At 40.2% G+C, this 22268-nt stretch overlaps 1 protein-coding gene across 1 annotated transcript in view; it reads left to right on the top strand.

Annotated features, from left to right (window-relative positions):
• Window positions 1–21244: 21244 nt before the first annotated feature.
• Window positions 21245–22268, top strand: part of SLC30A8 (solute carrier family 30 member 8) — a 41023-nt gene continuing 39999 nt past the window's right edge. The window contains exon 1 of the mRNA XM_052651945.1: window positions 21245–21315. Coding sequence (XP_052507905.1) covers window positions 21245–21315 — 71 coding nt within the window. The remainder of the gene's footprint in view (window positions 21316–22268) is intronic.

Raw genomic sequence — 22268 nt, 5'->3', positions numbered from 1 at the left:
TGCAGAACTGGGATTCCAAGCCAGGTTTTCTGCTCGTATGACACATACCCTTAACCACTGCCATACAGCCTTTCCTTGTCTGTATCATCACAGTCTCCAACAGCTGGCTCACCATCTCTGACTCTTCATCAGAGGTCTGACACCCACTGAAGGCCCCAGAGGAACTCATAGTTGAGACAGGAAAATTTGAAGACTTTCATGCTCTCATTTATTAGGACTTGGTATTTAGGTTCTACACAACACTTGATCTCTATGTGCTCTCCTAATCGCTCATGGAAGCCCAAGTCTCCCTTCTGACAAGTGTGGACCAAAGAGCCTTGCAGGGTCCTTGTGTCCTTAATGATGATCACAGTCTGCCTTTATCCCATAGAGGACCTCGGTCTCCATTCCCCTCCACTAGAGCTCTGCTCCTCTGTATGGGAATCCTTGAATCAGCTGCTCCCTAAATCATGACTGAGATTGCCAGGGTTTCTGAAATGTCCTGGGCATTTGTCTCTACCAGCAGAACACACATTGCACAGCACAGGGAACTGGTGGGTTTGGCCACCACTGCAGCACCAGCAGTGAGCATGTTGCTTGGCACAGAGTTGGCATGCAACAAACCGTTGTCAAATGAGTGAAAGGGAAGCTTTTGCATCTGTTGTCTCACCTTAGAGGGCAGGTTTCAGGTCAGGCTCCATCTCTTCCACCTTCACTATTTATTCCATGCCACTGAATAATTAACCATCCTCTCCTGGGCTCAAGTTTTAATACATGACAACAGAAATGATGTGCCAACTTTTAAGCTTTCCCATTTACTCAGATGACACAGAGACCAAAGGTGTATTCCCCTGACCACCAGCCTTCATGTTTTAAAAATATGGCTTCCTGATTTTATGCAATGAATGAACAGACATTGGAATGAGACTAATGATATTTATATAAACAGACCATCCATATTAAAATAACATATGGAATCTTTAAATGTAAATTAATTAGAAACCTGAACTAATTTCATTATTAGCCACTAATACCTTGGGGACATGATCATACTTCTCGAAATACTGAAATGAAAGTTTATGGTATTTATTGTGTGTAAAGCATCATGAAAATGTCATAACATAGAGCAGTATTTGGTTTTCAAAATTATACTTAAAGAAATCACTTAAAGAAATTATACTTAAAGATATATTTCACTTCATCATGTTTAACAGATTTTTTGAGGTATGATTTATTACTTGTTTTATGTGTTCACTTCAAGGCTTTCTGGTACATTTATACAGATATGCAATATAGTCCCTTTCTAACTTAGAACTTAATGTTTCATTCTTAATATACCTCACATACAAGATAGTTGCTCATTTTAATTTCTCAATTCACTTTGAGATGTAATAGTATAGACCACTGAATGGACACTGAAGATGCTGGGAACTATCAATGAAGAAAATGAACAAAGAACCTGCATTGGGTCTTGTTGGCCAGTAAACATGTATATTAACTTGCTGTGGGGAAACCTCCCCTCTGTTTGCACTTGAGAATCAAGTGTTTGGTTAGTTGCAACTTGATAGGCTCTTGATAAGCAATGTCCAAAGCAGAGGCAAAGCTCAGGAAGCCAATGGATGGGCAGAATGATCTGCTAATTCCCATGAACAAACTCTCCAAATATGATGTGTTTTCAGGCCTTGAGACTCAGAGCGAACATTGTCAAAAGATAGAACCTGTTTTTGGTGCTCAGTCCCCTGAGAGTAAAATATGGTATAAGGGGATGTAATCTTTTACTGTAGGGAGAAGTAAGTAAGGGCTGTGCCATGCCTTTGTGATAAGAACACTGTACAGTAAGCCCCCTACATATAAACCTTCAAGTTGCAAACGTTCAAAGATGCGAAAGTGCATCTGGTTCTAGCAAGGTGCCAGAAGCTGTGCCATCAACGTCAGGTATGAGTGAAATTTCACCTTGCCCTCCATCTCCTATTGCTGACCATATACTGTCTCCCACCTCCTCTCCCTCTTCCAGTCAGTAACTCTTCTCGCTTGTCCACTTGATGCCAGCCCCTGTACGCCAGCTGTTGGGCTATACTACTGTACTTTTCAAGGAACTACACTGTAAAATTAAAAAAATTTTTTGTGTGTGTGTTTGTTTTTTATGTGTTATTTGGGTGAAAAGATCTTCATGACCCAGATAACCACAATGGTGTGATCATTCACCTAGAGCCAGACATCCTGGAATGTTAAGTCAAATGGGCCTTAGGAAGCATCACTACAAAGAAAGTTAGTGGAGGTGATGGGGTTTCAGTTGAGCTATTTCAAATCCTGAAAGATGATGCTGTGAAAGTGCCGCACTCAATATGCCAGCAAATTTGGAAAACTCAGCAGTGGCCACTTTTCCAGGACTGGAAAAGGTCAGTTTTCATTCCAATCCCAAAGAAAGGCAATGCCAAAGAATGCTCAAACTACCACACAATTGCACTCATCTCACACACTAGTAAAGTGATGCTTAAAATTCTCCAAGCCAGCTTCAGCAATATGTGAACCGTGAACTTCCAGATGTTCAAACTGTTTTTAGAAAAGGCAGAGGAATCAGAGATCAAATTGCCAACATCCGCTGGATCATTGAGAAAGCAAGAGAGTTCTAGAAAAAAACATCTATTTCTGCTTTATTGACTATGCCAAAACCTTTGACTGGGCAGATCACAACAAACTGTGGAAAACTCTGAAAGAGATAGGAATACCAGACCACCTAACCAGCCTCCTGAGAAATCTGTATGCAGGTCAAGAAGCAACAGTTAGAACTGGACATAAAACAACAGACTGGTTCCAAATCAGGAAAAGAGTATGTCAAGGTTGTATATTATCACCTTGCTTATTTAACTTATATACAGAGTGCATCATGTGAAATGCCAGGCTGGATAAAGCACAAGCTGGACTCAAGATTTCCAGGAGAAATATCAATAATCTCAGATATGCAGATGACACCACACTTACAGCAGAAAGTGAAGAAAAACTAAAGAGCCTCTTGATAAAAGTGAAAGAGGAGAGTGAAAAAAGTTGGCTTAAAACTCAACATTCAGAAAACTAAGATCATGGCATCTGGTCCCATCAATTCATGGCAAATAGATGGGGAAATAATGGAAACAGTGAGAGACTTTATTTTTGGGGGCTCCAAAATCACTGCAGATGGTGACTGCAGCCATGAAATTAAAAGACACTTATTCCTTGGAAAAAATCTATGACCAACCTAGACAGCATACTAAAAAGCAGAGACATTACTTTGCCAAGAAAGTTCCATCTAGTCAAAGTTATGGTTTTTCCAGTAGTCATGTATGGATGTGAGAGTTGGACTATAAAGAAAGCTGAGTGCTGAAGAATTGATGCTTTTGAACTGTGGTGTTGGAGAAGACTCTTGAGAGGCCCTTGGGCTTCAAGGAGATCCAACCAGTCCATTCTAAAGGAAATCAGTCCTGAATATTCATTGGAAGGACTGATGCTGAAGCTGAAACTCCAATACTTAGGCCACCTGATGTGAAGAACTGACTCACTGGAAAAGACCCTGATTCTGGGAAAGATTGAAGGCGGGAGGAGAAGGGGGATGACAGAGGAAGAGATGGTTGGATGGCATTACTGACTCAATGGACATGAGTCTGAGTAAGTTCCAGGAGTTGGTGATGAACAGGGAGGCCTGGTGTGCTGCAGTCCATGGAGTTGTGAAGAGTTGGACAGGACTGAGAGACTGAACTGAACTGGGTGAAAAGTATTATAAACCTTTTACAGTACAGTACTGTTAAGCTGATTTAGTTGGATGTACAAATATGCAAAACTTGTTGTATGTGGGGGACTTAACTGTATAAGTTAGAAGAGGCCAGGTAACGCTGCAAAAACAAACAAGCCACGGATCCCAGATGCTCACAGCAGCAAAGATTTGTTTCTCCTTGTTTTATTAATCTAGTGCAGGTCAGGAGGGAGGCTCTGCTGATTCACTGTTGTCTTTCAGGCACCCAGGCTGAGGCAGATTCAAGTTATACACAGGTTTTTATGGATGTCACAGCAGGGCAAACAGTACTGGGGGACCTCACACTGGCATTTCAATATCTCAAACAGAAAGTAATTCACAAGACTTTCAATCTCAGCCCATTGCACTGAATTATCATCCAGTCTCAAGGGGGCAGAGAAGTCTACCCATGTGTCCAGAAAGAGAAGAGAATCAAATATCAGGAAATGGCAGTAAACATCACCACATATATAGCACTATTTAATGAAACGAGAGGGGAAATATTATAATACTAAAATTCTAGCATCAGAATTACATTCAGTAAGAAAATTCTTCTCATTTGGGAAAATACCTCGATAAGCATCTCAGCATGAGGGCTGAAAGCTGACTAACCTGGCAACGGAAAATAATCCCTGGATTACTCCAAGTGTGATAAATTTAAGAATTTGCTATGATTCCATGAGGAAGAAGAGAAAAGAAAAAGAATAAAGAGACAGATGTCAGCAAGATGCAGAGACAGATGAGGTGAGTAAAAGTTCACGGAAAACCTTAAACCCTTTAGTAAGATAACTGAAGTCATGAGAGGATGACGGCAGTTTCAGTTTAGATTTTTCACATGGCTGCAGTTAAACTTCCTTCATCGTTGTCTACAGTCTTCAGTAAGTCTGGTACCTTCATCTATGCACTGTATGCACAGATTTCTTCTGCGAAAAAATGAAGGGGAGTTTCTTTTCTGGTTTAACACAGAAGCAGAACCTGAAGGCAGACATTTTCCCATTCTTCCTCATGCCCTTTCTCTTCCACAAAAAGTTGCCAAAATAAAGGGAAGATTATAGATTTCTGTTGACTATGGAATTTGGGGTTAAAGCCAAAGCTTTCAAGAAGCCAGGAGATTTCTGGTTGGTTATATCCACATAAACTCAGGATTTTATCAGAATAAAAAAAGTGGGTATTTAAGAAAGCTTTTGTTGCATTTATTGAGATTCTTGGATCTGGTCCCCAAATCTAGAAATGTAACTTGGTTTTATGGGTTATAGTTCTTTCCTTTTTACTTTTTCCATCCTCTTTTACTTTTTATTATTCCTCTCCACTTCACATGAAGAGACACCACCCCAGATTTTCATGATTCTAATGTGGTCCAGTGGAGCAACCAGGAGTTTATGCCACCATTTTTTCATCATTACTTCTGGAGTCTTAGATAACAGATATATTTTAGAAGTTTTTTTCAGCTCAAAAAAATTCACCAAATGCTGGTATAACTAGATATGCACCTGGAAAACTAGTGCCATCAATGAGGTAGCATATGGAGTAATGACTTCTATCACCAATGGCTCCCAAGACTTGGGAAAACAACTTGGCTAGGACACTTGGAAATGCAAAGCACCCTGCACCAGATTTTGGCAGGTAGCTGTGCCCTCTTTTGATTTCAGCTTCAATTATAAGGATAATAAAATGGAAAAACAAGTATTTGTGCAATGAATGGGAAAAGCCAATTAGTTTTGCACCAATGAGAAATAATGCAGAGCTCCTCATGTCGTCTTATAAAATTGGCTCTTTCCACATATATTTTAAAGATGTGTATATACTGTCCAAATGTACCTAGAATTTAAAAAGCACTGGAATATTCTATAAGTTTTAGTAAAGTAAAGGAAATAAGCAATAAAGTTTCTGAATTTTAAGAAGAAAACTATAATATGATCTAGGTGTATAGTAATTTAGTAAATATCAGAGTTGTGGGTTTTTTTGTTCCATAAATATGTTCTTCATGATCTTCTCTTCCCTCTTTCTGTCTCCATTTGCATCCAAAGGAAGTATAGATATATCTAAGATTTACCAGCTAGCAGTGCAATTTCAAGTTTTAATACAAGAATTGATGATTTTGAACTGTGCTGTTGGAGAAGACTCTTGAGAGTCCTTTGGACTGCAAAGAGATCAAACCAGTCAATCCTGAAGGAAATCAGTTCTGAATATCATTGGAAGGACTGATGCTGAAGCTGAAACTCCAATACTTTGGTCACTGATGAAGAACTGACTCATTAGGAAAAAACCCTGATGCTGGGAAAGATTGAAGGCAGGAGGAGAGGGGGAGAGGATGAGATGGTTGGATGGCATCATTGACTCAATGGACTTGAGTTTGAGCCAGCTCCAAGAGTTGGTGATGGACAGGGAAGCGTGATGTGCTGCAGTCCGTGGGTCGCAGAGTCAAACACAACTGAGTGGCTGAACTGAACTGAACCCTTGCCAGTTCCAATTTTTTTTTTTTAAGGCAGAAAAGTCCACTCTATTGTAGCTTTTTTCCATCCTAGTTGAAACTTGACAACTAGATCTGAAAGTACTTTGTGATGTTTTTTTCATATTTGACAAGGCAAAATTGCCTATCTGATTACAGGCTGATTTTACATATGAAGAATTAATATGGATATCCTTTGTTTACTGAGTAATTACTATTAGCTTTATATGTGAAATTCATTTATTATAAATAATTGAATTTAATCTTTATAACAGTCCTATGAGAAAAATTTTATTGTCCCCATTTTATAGATAAGAAAACAGGTTCATAAAGGTTATCATGGCCTGGCTAGTGAGTAGAGAGATACACAAGTCTACATGAGTTCAAAAGGTTTACTCTGGGATCGACATGTACACACCACTATATTTAAAATAGATAACCGACAAAGTCCTACTGTATAGCACAGAGATCTCTGCTCAATGTTATGTGGCAGCCTGGATGGGAGGGGAGTTTGGGGGAGAATGGATATACATATATGTATGGCTGAGTCCCTTTGCTGTCCATCTGAAGCTATCACAATATTGTTAATCAGCTCTACTCCAATATAAAATGAAAAGTTAAAAAAAAAAAAAAAAACTAGAAGGCAAGCAGAGTTCCTAGAGATCAGTTCAGTTCAGTTCAGTCACTCAGTAGTGTCCGACTCTTTGCGACCCCATGAATTGTAGCACGCCAGGCCTCTCTGTCCATCACCAACTTCTGGAGTTCACTCAGACTCACGTCCATTGAGTCAGTGATGCCATCCAGCCATCTCATCCTCTGTCGTCCCCTTCTCCTCCTGCCCCCAATTCCTCCCAGCATCAGAGTCTTTTCCAATGAGTCAACTCTTCGCATGAGGTGGCCAAAGTACCAGAGTTTCAGCTTTAGCATCATTTCTTCCAAAGAAATCCCAGGGCTGATCACCTTCAGAATGGACTGGTTGGATCTCCTTGCAGTCCAAGGGACTCTCAAGAGTCTTCTCCAACACCACAGTTCAAAAGCATCAACTCTTTGGTGCTCAGCCTTCTTCACAGTCCAACTCTCACATCCATACATGACCACAGGAAAAACCATAGCATTGACCAGATGGACCTTTGTTGGCAAAGTAATGTCTCTGCTTTTGAATATGCTATCTAGGTTGGTCATAACTTTCCTTCCAAGGAGTAAGCGTCTTTTAATTTCATGGCTGCAATCACCATCTGCAGTGATTTTGGAGCCCAAAAAATAAAGTCTGACACTGTTTCCACTGTTTCCCCATCTATTTGCCATGAAGTGATGGGACCAGATGCCATGATCTTCGTTTTCTGAATGCTGAGCTTTAAGCCAACTTTTTCACTCTCCACTTTCACTTTTATCAAGAGGCTTTTTGGTTCCTCTTCACTTTCTGCCATAAGGGTGGTGTCATCTGCATTTCTGAGGTTATTGCTATTTCTCCCGGCAATCTTGATTCCAGCTTGTGCTTCTTCTAGCCCAGCGTTTCTCATGATGGACTCTGCATAGAAGTTAAATAAGCAGGGCGACAGTATACAGCCTTGACGTACTCCTTTTCCTATTTGGAACCAGTCTGTTGTTCCATGTCCAGTTCTAACTGTTGCTTCCTGACCTGCATATAGGTTTCTCGAAAGGCAGGTCAGGTGGTCTGGTATTCCCATCTCTTTCAGAATTTTCCACAGTTTCTTGTGATCCACACAGTTAAAGGCTTTGGTATAGTCAATAAAGCAGAAATAGATGTTTTTCTGGAACTCTCTTGCTTTTTCAATGATCCAGTGGATGTTGGCAATTTGATCTCTGGTTCCTCTGCCTTTTTTTAAACCCAGAGATGGTATCATGCAAATTAATTTTAACTTCATCATCTCATGAATAAAGAGATCCCTGGCAAAGAATCTGCCTGCAATGCAGGAGACTCAGCTTTGATCCCTGGATCAGGGAGATGCCCTAGAGAAGTGAATGGCTACCCACTCCAGTATTCTTGTCTGGAGAATTTCATGGACAGAGGAACCTGATGGGCTACAGTCCATGGGGTCACAAAGAGTCGAACATGAATGAGTGACTAATACTTTACTTTCAACACTTAAAAAAAAAAAAAGCTTAGTCTGAATCACAAGTAATTACAGTACTCTGAATGTAATTCTTACTAGTATCTTTCATTCATCCATCCAATCATTCATGCAATCATTTATTTTTCCATTCATTGAATTCTAAAAAATCTTATTATTCACCCATTCTCCCACGATAAACCGGATACCGTGTACCAAGAATAGGGGATACAACAGTGTGAAACAGCAAAGTCCCTGATCCCCCAAGAGCTTACATTCTTGTAACAGCAGATGAGAACTGAAATAGAAAACAAAGAGGGTAACATGCATAGTGAGAAGAGCTCTGAAAGGAATGAAGAGTGCACTGTGAAGAAGAGAGATTAGGTGTGGCTGAGACCTCACTGCTTTTCACAGGAAGGTCTGAGAAGGGCTCTCTGAAGAGGGGCTAACTGAGCTGAGACCCTCAAGATGAGAAGGCGGCATCCACGTGCATGGCCAGAAGAAGCAGTGTTCCAGAAGAGCAGGCAGGGTTGGGCAGGTGTCTAGGAGGGCCAGTTCCAGGCAATGGAAGTTTATTCTTATGAGTGCCCATTTAAAAATCCAGATAACTTGTTCAGTGGAAATTATCCTAATCAATTCTACACCATGATCTTCTCTAGAAGACAGGTCACTAAATGTGTCCTCTAGTTTTTGTTGATTAAATTCAGGCCACCATTACATCTTCAGGTGTTCAGTTTAGATAACTCTCAAGCCTATTTACTGTATATACCACATTTATTTTTGAGACCTAGGAGAAAGGAGCCTCATGTGGGAGTTCTTAGGGGAAAATAATGGGTAAGTCACACATCTAATTAGTTTTTTCATATTATTTAAAGTCTTAGTTACTTTTTTTTTGGTAGCTTTCCCATTTCCTCTCATCTACTGAATAATAAGTTGCTGAGTGTTTGTAAACTCTGTGCTCAAGAGTAATAACTGAAATTCTCCATAAAAGAGATCTGCAATGTAGAGTGACGGGATAATTTTGCCCTTAGGGTGTTGGAAGAGATACTGTATCTTGCGCACTGTCATTACTTCCACAATTAGAGGAAGCCAGACAAGATTCACCTTCCTGTGACATTTCCTTGAAAGACAGGAAAATATTTGGATTCATATGACAAAATAAGTGTTTCATTTTAAATTGTCTAACTCTTTCAGAACAATGTTATAAGCATCAGTGTCTGTCATTTCAGGCTCTAAGAGAGAGATTTTCTTTTCAGAGCTGAAAGCAACTGTAAGATAACACATGATGTGTGGTATTGTTTTTGATTGACAGAGCCAGATCTGATAATCCAAGAGGCAAAGATAAGAGTTGCTAATTTTTAATGTTGGTGTACAAAATGACTGGGGATGGTGATATTCACTTTAATATTCACTCTGTTCAGGTTTTGTGGAAGAGAATTTTATATATATAGTTAGTAACATCTAACTATATATATATATATATATATATATACAGACACACACATATAGTAAAGTCTCTCTGTTGTGTCTGACTTTTTGCAGCCCATGGACTGTAGCCTGCCAGGCTCCTTTGCCCATAGGATTCTCCAGGCAAGAACATTGGAGTGGGTGGCCATGCCCTTCTCCAGGGAATCTTCCTGCCCAGGGATCGAACCCATGTCTCTTACGTCTCCTGCATTGGCAGCCAGGTTCTTTACCACTAGCACCACCTGGGAAGCCCGTTATATATATATGTGTGTGTGTGTGTGTGTGTGTATATATATATATATTCAAGTATAAATATGTCCTGGGATGTGTTTGCTGGTTTGTAATGACTATGGTATGTCACCCAGTACTGGACCAAATGGATTGCTTTTTTAAAAAAAATTTCTGATGTGGACCATTTTAAAAGTCTTTATTGAATTTGCTACAATATTGCTTTGGTTTTATGTTTTGTTTTTTTGGCTGAGAGGTATTAGGATCTTAGTTCCCTGATCAGGGATCAAACATGCATCCCTTGCATTGGAAAGGGAAGTCTTAACCACTGGACTGCCAGGAAAGTCTCTGGATTGCTTTTCAAAGGCAGTTCTCCCCTAAATTATAAATTCTTAGAAAGCAGGAACCATGTCTGTCCAATTCACTGGAGCTTAGGATGAGCTTGGGCCTTATCCATTAGCAGCAGAAATTTCATCAAGGCTTGGAAGAAAGAGGAGGATGAGATGAATGTCAACTGTTGGACTGAACAAAGAGCTGAGTTGTCTCTGGGGGCCTCTGGCTGTCTTTTACTTTTCTCCTAATGAAGAGCAACTGCTGTGAACTTTAGCCTGTTCAGTTTGCTGGTAAACAAGACATGAGGTGGGATGTGGAACTGGACTTGCTGGCTCGTGAAGGTTGTGGGACAGCAGCCACAACCATCAGATTGTCTTGGTCCAGTAGGGAGAGGACAGGCCTGTAAGTCTCCCAACAAGAGCAAAAGGAAAGACAATTGCTTTATTATTGATGCAACCTTAGGATTCACCAGATAGCACTCTCATAAAAATCGGGTGAATTTAGTTTAAAAAGTGTGTGTAGGACTTCCCTGGTGGTCCGGTAGATAAGAATCCACCTGCTGATGCAGGGGACATGGGTTCGATCCCTAGCCCAGGAAGATCACACATGCAGCCAGACAACTAAGCCCACACATTGCAACTACTGAATCCTGTGGGCCCTAGAGCCCTTGCTCCACAGTAGCAGAAGCCATTGCTATGAGAAGCCGGGCACCACACCTAGAGAGTAGCCCCCACTCACTGCAACTAGAGGAAGTCCAGGTGAGGCAATGAAGACCCAGTGCAGCCAAAAATAAATAAATACATTAATCTTAAAAATTTAAAAATAAAAAGTGTGTGTGAAAGAACTTTTAGGTCAGTGAAACTGTGTATGTTACTATAATAGTGGACACATCCCATTATACATTTGTCCAAACCCATAGAACGGACAACACCAAGAGTAAGCCCTAATGGAGACACTTTGGGTGTAAAACAGATGTACCACTCTGGGAGGGATGTTGAGAATGGGGGAGGCTTCTCAAATGTGGGGCGGGGTTATACAAGAAATCTGCACTTTCTGCTCAATGTCTTTGTGAACCTAAAACTGTTGTAGAAAAGAAAAAAAAAGTGAAGTGAAAGTGTTAGTCGCTCAGTTGTGTCTGATTCTTTGTGACCCCAGACTGTAGCCTGCCAAGCTCCTGTGTCCTTGGAATTCTCCAGTCAATAATACTGGAGTGGATAGCCGTTCCCTTCTCTAGGGGATCTTCCTGAGCCAAGGATTGAACTCAGGTCTTCACTGCAGGCAGATTCTTTACCATCTGAGCCATCAAAGAAAAGAAAGTCTATTAATAATTAAGAAATGACATGTAAATAATCAACTGCTGACAAGCTTATAAGTCATTCCTCAAATACACATTAATTTGGACTGCAAAAAAGTTTGTGTATGTGTGCCCATAAAGGCACAAAAAATTCCATGAAGATATTCAGAATATTCTTAAACTTGGTTTATTCCCACTATCTTAGCCTAGGATGTTAGGTAGGAGGATTTACCATCCGTTGTCAATCTTCTTGAATTTTAAAGATGTTTTGCTGTGTATATATCTTATTTTTAAGTTAAAATGTTATATTTTAACATTTTAAAATTTTAACATTTTAACATTATAAAATTTTTTATATAGGTGGTATTTAACTTCTGGTATGTTTTATTGCTTTTATCCATAAATGACTTCTCAATATTTAATGTATTTAACAATATTAAAAACTTTGGAAGTGTTTTGTTATCTCTGAAGGAAGAAAGGGATTATTTTTACTCAGAAGAGTCTTCTGAAGTGGCTTAGTACTATCATTCAACATTTTCTGGCTAGGAAATTGGGGTGAAAGTGAAAGTGAAGTCGCTCAGTCATATCCAACTCTTTGTGACCCCGTGGACTGTAGCCCACCAGGCTCCTCCACCCGTGGGATTCTCCAGGAAAGAACACTGGAGTGGGTTGTGATTTCCTTCTCCAGGGGATCTTCCTGACCTAGGGATCGAACCCAGGTCTCCCGCATTGCAGGCAGACACTTTAACCTCTGAGCCACAAGGGAAACCCAAGGAACAAATGTATTCACTGACATATTGAAAATTTGTAAAAAGGACCGAATGAGAACTTGCAGCAGCCAAATTTACAAACTGGGTGCATTCAGCACAACAGTATGGTCAGTGTAGCAGTGAAATCAGTTAAAACTGGGTGGCGGGGCTGGATGCAAGTGTTACATAAGCTAGCCCTGAGGGCAATATCTTTTCAGAAGAGGGTAATGCAGGTGAGTATATCTTACTGTCTAAGCCATTAGGTAGAAACTAAATTGCATCTTCAAAGCAAAGAGTGTGAATTAGTAGGAAATGACCAAGTGGGATGCCCGAGGCCTGTAATCTGATCAGCCAATATTGGAAAGGGTATATTTGGGCAGACAATGACTCCACTATGTTCAAATATTAGAACTAACCAGTACACCTCACCTTAGTGGGGGGCCTGGTCCTCATTAAAAAGGAGAAATGACTATTTCATATTGTTGTTGTTTAGTCGCTAAGTTGTATCTGACTCTTTTGCAATCCCATGGACTGTAGCACACCAGGCAAACCAAACAAAAACAAGCATATAAATACAGAGAACAGAGTATTGGTTACCAGAAGGCAAAGAGGGTCCGGGAAGGACAGAATGGGTAGAGTGGAATTAATTATATAGTGCAGAATGAAAGCTAAATTTGGGGGTGATAAGCATGCTATCATGAGAAACACTGGGCTGGAAGAAGCACAAGCTAGAATCCAGTTTGCTGGGAGAAATATCAATAACCTCAGATATGCAGATGACACCACCTTAATGGCAGAAAGATGAAAGTGAAAGAGGAGAGTGAAAAAGTTGGCTTAAAGCTCAACATTCAGAAAACGAAGATCATGGCATCTGGGCCCATCACTTCATGAGAAATAGATGGGGAAACAGTGGAAACAGTGTCAGACTTTATCTTTTTGGGCTCCAAAATCACTGCAGATGGTGACTGCAGCCAAGAAATTAAAAGACGCTTACTCCTTGGAAGGAAAGTTATGACCAACCTAGATAGCATATTCAAAAGCAGAGACATTACTTTGCCAACAAAGGTCCATCTGGTCAACGCTATGGTTTTTCCTGTGGTCATGTATGGATGTGAGAGTTGGACTGTGAAGAAGGCTGAGCACCGAAGAGTTGATGCTTTTGAACTGTGGTGTTGGAGAAGACTCTTGAGAGTCCCTTGGACTGCAAGGAGATCCAACCAGTCCATTCTGAAGGTGATCAGTGCTGGGTGTTCTTTGGAAGGAATGGTGCTAAAGCTGAAACTCCAGTACTTTGGCCACTTCATGCCAAGAGTTGACTCATTGGAAAAGACTCTGATGCTGGGAGGAATTGGGGGCAGGAGGAGAAGGGGACGACAGAGGATGAGATGGCTAGATGGCATCACCGACTCGATGGACGTGAGTTTGAGTGAACTCCGGGAGATGTTGATGGACAGGGAGGCCTGGCATGCTGCGATTCATGGGGTTGCAAAGAGTCGGACACGACTGAGTGACTGAACTGAACTGAAATAATGTTAAAAAGTACAATATTGTACACATGAAACTTATATAATGCTTAAACCAGTTATGTCAATAAAAATTAAATTAAAAAAGAACTATTCCCCATTTGCTGACAGCATCATCCATAACAACGATGATTCTAAGAAGTGATGGAGAGTTAGTACTCATTGGGACATTACATTAATCATAGAATACATTTCTCCTTCTGTTCCCTTCAGTAGAGAGTGGCCAAGGGGTATCTGAGTTTACTATTTACCAGCTTTCTTGGAAACTAACTTGTGACTAGGAAATGCAGGTTACGACAAATTCCATTCTAACCAACTTCTATCAAAAATTTGTCAGATGGTTTTGCCATATTGATTTTTATTGCATAAATAAAGCTTAAACTATAGAAGGACATTAATTACCATTGTCTTTGCCTTGAGTATCATTTCTGTAGCAGTTTAATCTGAATGTTTATAAAGTTTAAAATGGAATGCTTATTCAGTGAATGATGAATGATCACAATTTTGGTGCAGACTCAGAGAAAAATCTTAGTTTTAGATTCTGAAGGCTAAAGGAGAATATTATCTTAGGCACATAAAAATCTGCTGCCAAAGACAATATTTTTCAATGACGTGCTATTTGTTAGCTTGTTATAATTATATATTTTTTCTTCTTTTTCAGAGTTAGCTGACTGTGAAGGAAATGGAAATTCCCATTATTTCTCACTAACAATATCTGGGTGAATGAATAGCGAGTCTTGGGGTGCAAAAGGTAATAGGATGCCTCACTTGCTGTACTGGATGCAACTTCAAAGGACTCCTACCCTGGCGGTGGTGGTGAGATTTGCCACAATTGGATTAGAAGCATTTAAAAATGTGGATTCACTGGATGCAAATTCACTAATACCAAAAGAAGAGATGAGTTAGCTGAGATGCCCTGTAGTTGCGCCTCCAAGCAGAAACCCAGCTGCTGTCCCCTGATGCACTTTGAGTTTGACGTAAAAAGCAATGGCTCAGTCTTTCAGGGGAAAGCTTTGAGGCGGCTTTTGTCTTGTCTCCTGGACTATCTCCGGAGAGGCAGGCTTGTCAGCCTCGAGTCAAATAAATCCAGGCTTCACAATTTGGAGGAGAAGATGAACTATGCCTTTGCTCTCTTCGCGTTCATCTGGGGACTTGCTGTGAAGATCCTTCTCCTAGGACGAATTATCAGCCTCTCAAGACTTCACTAAAGGAAAGTAAACTGTGCTCATGAAAATTAAATGGAGGCATTCTAGATAATGAAAGAGGGCTCTCTTTCTTTCTCCCTCTCTCTTTTTTTAGATTTAGGAATTCAATGCTTTGGTTTTCAGTGATGCTCTGTGCATTTATAGATCAAGGAGCTAGAATATTAGGAAGCATGCTTTTGTTTGCCTTTCTTATTCCAACACCTTAAAATCATGGCTTAGGTCCCTGGGGCCTTCTCTTGCTTGCCAAGGCAAATAAAATAGAGACGAGAGAGATGCACTGTGATGAGAACATGAAGCTAGCAGAAAACTGCCCCAGAGTTTGCAAGACACAATCATATGTAACTCGGGAGGTGCGTTTAAGGGTTAACTAGTTTAAGTCGAAGAAGACTTGGAAAAGGAAGCATAAGACTTGTAGACTAATCAATAAAATATACACTTTGTAAACATTTAAACCACCTAGCCTCAATATTTCTCCCCACTAAAACACTGCTTATTTATTTTTGTATTATTTATTTGCATCGATCACACTTAATAAAATATTTCTTTTATTGTTTTAGTATCAATATTTTATCAAGTCTTTTTTTCCTCAACAAATACAAGTTACATTTGCACTGGAACATTGCTACAGCTCATCTCTTTAAAAATAAAAATGCCCGACCCCCTCCCCTGCCCAAGGAATTATATAGTCCCAGTTTATCAAGAAAAAAAAAAAAACTCGGATGGCTTTCGGTACATTTTCAAGTAAAGTATGAAATATTGGCAGATGCTTTTTATACATGTTTGCTTTAGAGTAAAATGAAATTTTCAGAATGTTCTTTAAAATACAATCCAATTAAATTTCCAGTGTGTTTACAAGCTCCTGGATGGAACTTTTGAAAAACTCACACTGTAGTAATAACCATATAACCACCTTGCTAAGAAAATGCTACGCTAGAAATAGTACCTTCATAGTCTGTGTGGGAATGCCTAAGTCTAGAATCTTTAGTAGGTGATTACATTGATGGAGTCTGCATTTTCTCTCCTGTTGTGTCCTCTTTATTGAGGACACATCCTTAATGGCACTCTACTACCACATGGGAAGGATAGGGCCGGCACAAATCTCTTATTTGAGAAAGTTCATGCCCGAGAATTTGAGGCATCTACTCAGAGTCATCCAGCTAATGGCAGATTCAAGTTCCCAGGTCTTTTCCCCAGAAACCTCTACTTCCATTCCTTGAGTAATTCTTAGCCTCTACTAAGACTGGGGTCAATTTCTACTTGACAGGCAAGGTATTATCCTTCAGTTCAGTTCAGTCACTCAGTCGTGTCCGACTCTTTGCAACCCCATGAATCGCAGCACGCCAGGCCTCCCTGTCCATCACCAACTCCCGGAGTTCACTCAAACTCACGTCCATCGAGTCGGTGATGCCATCTAGCCATCTCATCTTCTGTCATCTCCTTTTCCTCCTGCCCCCAATCCCTCCCAGTATCAGAGTATTTCTAATGAGTCAACTCTTCACATGAGGTGGCCACAGTATTGGAGTTTCAGCTTTAGCATCATTCTTTCCAAAGAACACCCAGGACTAATCTCCTTTAGAATGGACTGGTTGGATCTCCTTGCAGTCCAAGGGACTCTCAAGAGTCTTCTCCAACACCACAGTTCAAAAGCATCAACTCTTCGGCGCTCAGCTTTCTTCACAGTCCAACTCTCACATCCATACATAACCACTGGAAAAACCATAGCCTTGACTAGACGGACCTTAGTCGGCAAAGTAATGTCTCTGCTTTTGAATATGCTATCTAGGTTGGTCATAACTTCTCTTCCAAGGAGTAAGTGTCTTTTAATTTCATGGCTGCAATCACCATCTACAGTGATTTTGGAGCCCAAAAAGATAAAGTCTGACACTGTTTCCACTGTTTCCCCATCTATTTCCCATGAAGTGATGGGCCCAGATACCATGATCTTCATTTTCTGAATGTTGAGCTTTAAGCCAGCTTTTTCACTCTCCTCTTTAGACATGGCCAATTACATAGCAGCTCACATCTAGATAAAATTGGTTACATGGTAGATACTACATGGAGTACTGTTATACACAGTATCTCTTTTACTCTTCATAAGAACTCTGTAAGATAGATCCTAAATAATGTCTTCATTTTACAGATGAGAAATTGAAAACCACAGAGGTCAGAAAACTTGTTCAAGGAAAGAAGAAAAGGGTCAACCCAGAAACCAAAACTAAGTCTGTCTATACATTTGAATAGACAGAGGAGCCTGGAGGGCTACAGTCCAAGGGGTCACAAAGAGTCAGACACGACTGAACCGACTTAGCACGCATACATTTGAAAGTCCATACATTAAACCACTCTGATGCATGAATCCCCAAAACATTATGTTGAGAGAAGGGAACCATATACAAGATATTGCACACTGTCAATACCATATGATTCCATTTTTATGAAGTTCAAAAACAGGTGGAACTAATCAATGGTGACAGAAATCAAAGCTATTGTTTCTGTGGGGTAGGACACTGTCTGGTCAAGGAGGCAAGAGAAATTAAAAAACAAACAAAATCACTCCATTCCACTGCCTCTACACACAAACAACAAGGATACAAACAGAGCAAAAATCCACATTTGTATTTAAAAACAAGCACATTTGCATATGTCTTTGTAAGGAACAGTTATATGCAAACAACATGAAGTGTTCGTGAAATAAGAATTTAAATTTGGGGAAGGCAGATTGTGAGAACTCAGTACTTTGGTGTGTAGGGATGATTATAATGCTTTTGCATACACACATCCTTTCTGCAAGTAAAATAGTAAACCAAGTGTAAGACACACGTGTAAATTATTTTTCCAGATGTGTTAGCTACCACATGTAAAATCCTATTAAGAAATTTTTGTTGACAACAGCTAGCACTGGGGAGCAGAACCAGATCTTTGGTTGTGTCAGTTATGTTCTTGTGGCTGATAGAATATTTATTCCCAGAGTTAACTGTCATAAATTGCATTTTGCCCCTTCAGTTGCTACAAGCTTGTGATAGAGAGTGGGTGGAGAGGACAACCTGTAATTCAGGATGGTTTGAAAGCTGGTTGCCTAGGAAACTGGGTAAGCAGCAAAATGCCCACCAAAACCAACTGTCAACAAGATAGGAGGTTTTCTTTTTTGATCTGTGTTGCTTTCCAAATACGTATTTTGTGATTCACGTGGAGTGGCATCTGGTTTGGGCCATTAACCCCTAGTAGTCTGTGTAGGCTTGAGTGGGCCAAAGGTTAGTCGAGGAGGGTGGGACATTTTTCATAAACAATATGCTGACAACATACTGGGGGAAGGGGAATTATGGTACAGTTTAAAAGGGGTTTATAAGATAAAATAATCAATAGGTGAATATTTTACATAACATGAATGCAATTCTTGATCATAACTTTACATCTAAGTTTACAGCAGCAAAACTTTCCTTTAATATGAAAATTTTATTTGTTGTAATCCACTATTCCCTGCTGTTATGCTGCTTATACCAGAAGCTTTGATTTACAGTCAGGTAATTATCGTCAAGGGTAGTACTTGGGAATTCACAAACCTTTGATGAAAATACTACCTAATTTCCCAGTACTTTAAAAGTATGTGCACACTTAACTTTTTATTTTTAAATGTGTCACACATGCACACACATGCATTTTAGAAGTATGGATATATGTGTGTGGGGTTCCCCAGTGGCTCAGACGGTAAAGAGACTGCCTGCAATGCGGGAGACCCACGTTGGATCCCTGGGTGGGGAAGATCCCCTGGAGAAGGAAATGCAACCCACTCCAGTAATCTTGCCTGGAGAATTCCATAGGTAGAGGAGCCCTGCACACTACAGTCCATGGGGTTGCAAAGAGTCAGACACAACTGAGTGACTAACAAACACACCCACACACACACACCCACACACCCACACACACATGCATATATATTTAATAAAATCATATGAAACTGCTGGGTCTACAAAAATGGCAATTTTATATACTTCAACTCATGAGCAATCATAGAATACACTTTTTTCTCACCTTTTTTTTGCTTGGATCCCTGTTTTCTCTTTCCCCACTTCCACCTTACCCTGTCTATATCAGCTCTACTCTGTCCTTCTCACATATCCCTACGCTATCCTCTTCTCACTGGCAATTCACATTAATAACTGTGTATGAATATATCTCCATACTCATGGTATCATGAACTCAGATCTCCTGCACTGCAGGCAGATTCTTTACTGTCTGAACCACCAGGGAAGGCCCATGGAATCACAAACAGGTACAAATATATCTGCATCTGTAGTGTGCTAGCCACCAAACTCATCATGTGAAACCTCAAACTTCCAGATTGCTTTTTTCTCTGTTGAAGGCTATAGCTAAATACTCTAATTCCTGCATTTGAATAATACTTATCTCCTCTTCTTGGCACTTATCTTTAAGGGATTCCAGCCTGGTTTTAAGTAGTTGCTTCACTTATTTTGATACTCATTCACTTGCATTCTCTTTTATCATGTGCTAGAAACTACTCACAAATGATTCAAGCTGTAAAGTATGGCAACGGGTCACACAATCGATTAGTCACTCTTTCCTCATTTCTTACTTCTGCATCCATTGAATAACCTATTATTTTGCAAAGTTAAGAATAAGGATGTAAGAGAAGGAAATACTTTACCACCAGACCCAGAATTTCTTCTGTGAAGAAAAATGGCCTCCCAGAGCCATTTCTCTGATTTCTATCTGTCAGAGCAAAGTTAATGATCAAGTAGGCAGTGGGGCCGCATGAAGAGACCTTAGAATTCATGTTAGAGAGGAGAGTGAAAGCTCAAAAGAGACAAGACGTACAGCTTTACGGCAGATGTCATAGGAAACCTCAGCCACTCAGTGAAAGGTGACTTCTCCCCTCATTATAGTCTATAGTCATTGCCATTGAGTTCCACTCTCCTTCCAGGAGATAATATTGATTTAATGGTGGGAGATCTCTGCTCAGTAAGATGGATAAATCCCCAGGGTGCTGGGCCACTGGGCTACTCCAGGGCTACACCACTCTGAGTTTTCTCACTAGGGAATTAGTCTTGACAGAGGGAGAAGGAGCTCAGGACTCAGAGGTGGAGGGTCTATGCCCTCTTCTCCACTCTGCCCTCGCCTGCCCCTGCGTGCACCTCCATAGTTCTTGGGTGGTGTTTGGCTCACACGTAAAGGTCTGCTGGGTGACCAGTCTGTTGTCCTTGGGCCATGGTCCTTTCTCTTATTTGGAAAGTTCTTTGTCATGAAATAAAAGGTCAATTCACAGGAATTTGGGGGTTGAAGTTCTCTTGAGATCAAGTGAGAAGACTCCATTTCTAAGATCTGTGATGGGTTTGCCTGGTAGGATCAGCTTGGGCCCATCTTTAATCCTCAGCCAAGGGCCCCCTGGCCAGGCAGAGCACAGATCATTCTAGTTCTTGTGTGACTGAGGGTTGTTATTTATTTAGAAGCTGAGACTGCCCTCCTCCTGCCTGTCAAAAGGGTTTCAAAGCTGCTGCACCAGGAACTGTTTCAGATTACAGATTTCAGTGACTAACCACCCGTGTCCTCGCTTCAGTAGTGAAATCCCCAAATGGTCCTAGAAGAGAAGAGAAGTAAATCGTGACAGCTGCTTAGAGGGCATCTCAGAACTAAATCCCAGGAGAAATGATTTTCAGTTCGGAGAGAGACCTCCCCACTCACCACTGAAGAAAAAGAAAATGGAAAGGAGGGTGGGGAATAGTACCATACAGAAGGTGACTGTTTGCAGCTCACTCAGGTGTGCTCTGAAGACCAACCCCCTACATCAGCAATTAGTAGTTGACCCTTGAGCTCCTCTACCTCCCAGAAAGCACAACAGAATCAGATATCATGGGAAGTACACACACACACACACACTCACTCACACACACTCCATATGTTCCTACCTGCAGGAAACAAGTTTCTCTGGGTGAGAGAATGAGGCCAGGTGATATTTCAAACAGAGTATAATTTTAGCAGATCTATCAAGAACATTGATGTGGGAGGCTTCTTACTGTAATCCCAGAAGTCTTTTCATTTTTCCTTTGGAAAGTATGAGAATAACTGTAACGCTGCTTCTCTTCCAAAACTGGACAGTGGGTTAAAGATCAGCAGCCGCTGACACAAGAATAACAGCAACAGCCAAAGCTTTTATCCTGGCCACCATGGAGTTTCTTGAAAGAACTTACCTTGTGAATGACAAAGCCACCAAGAAGTACGCCTTTACACTAGACAGGTAACAGACATCCAATCCTGTTTCACAATTTTCTGTGTCTTGAATATTCACAAAGTTCCTAGATCCTACTGCTTCAGACTTGGAGACTTCTGCTGTTTCAACCCAGGGGCATTTTGCAAAATTTTATCAACTGTTGATTGACTTGTATAATTTATATTCTGAAAAGGTCATACTCTGTATAGTTGATTTGATTCCTTCCATATCCTGAGTGCATGAAGGATACATCTTATTAATATATTTTTATCTGTAGATTTTCTTTAAAAATTGATATATACAATCTAATGTGTTTACCTTTCTTTCCCTCAATTATTCCCACTTTTAAGATGGTAAATTTTAGTAAATTATATTTAGAAAGAATTAAGGTTTTTTCCAACTATGTGGCAAATTGTGGTTACACTGATCTTAATTGCTGTTTCCTTCATTATATAATATCATCATCAAATATTCACAACTAGAATAAATATAGCTGAGTTTAATGTTCCACCTAGCTCTAGTTCTTTTTATTATCTTCCACAGTGCCATGTGCAATGTATTCATTCATTTCCCCCTTATTTAGCAATTATTGGTTGAACACATCTGGATATATAATGAAACAAAAACATTCCTAGTCAAAGATCTCTGTCTTCATGAAAGTTTGAGTCTAATATAGAATTGGTTTCAGAAATAGGCAATTACAAAATGGCATGTGTTTATTCTAAGAGCGTTCAGTAAGAATATCTCAAGGGAACCTAGGTCTTTGCTGGACTTTGGGAGCCAGAGAAAGCTTTTCAGCAGTGATGGACCGAGAATTGAAACAGACAAAGGAGTTAGAGTAAAGTTAGGGAAACCCTACATAGGAAGTAGGGTTACAAAAGTTTGCCTGATTGAGGTAATTTCCTGGTAAAGATAGAGGCAAATAAGAACGAGATTTTGGTGCGTTTGGGGAATTCAATCCAAGAGAAACATACTCAGAA

Source organism: Budorcas taxicolor, chromosome 14 (genome assembly GCF_023091745.1).
Source record: "Budorcas taxicolor isolate Tak-1 chromosome 14, Takin1.1, whole genome shotgun sequence".
Lineage (NCBI taxonomy): Eukaryota > Metazoa > Chordata > Mammalia > Artiodactyla > Bovidae > Budorcas > Budorcas taxicolor.
This window is presented reverse-complemented; position numbering and strand designations above follow the sequence as displayed.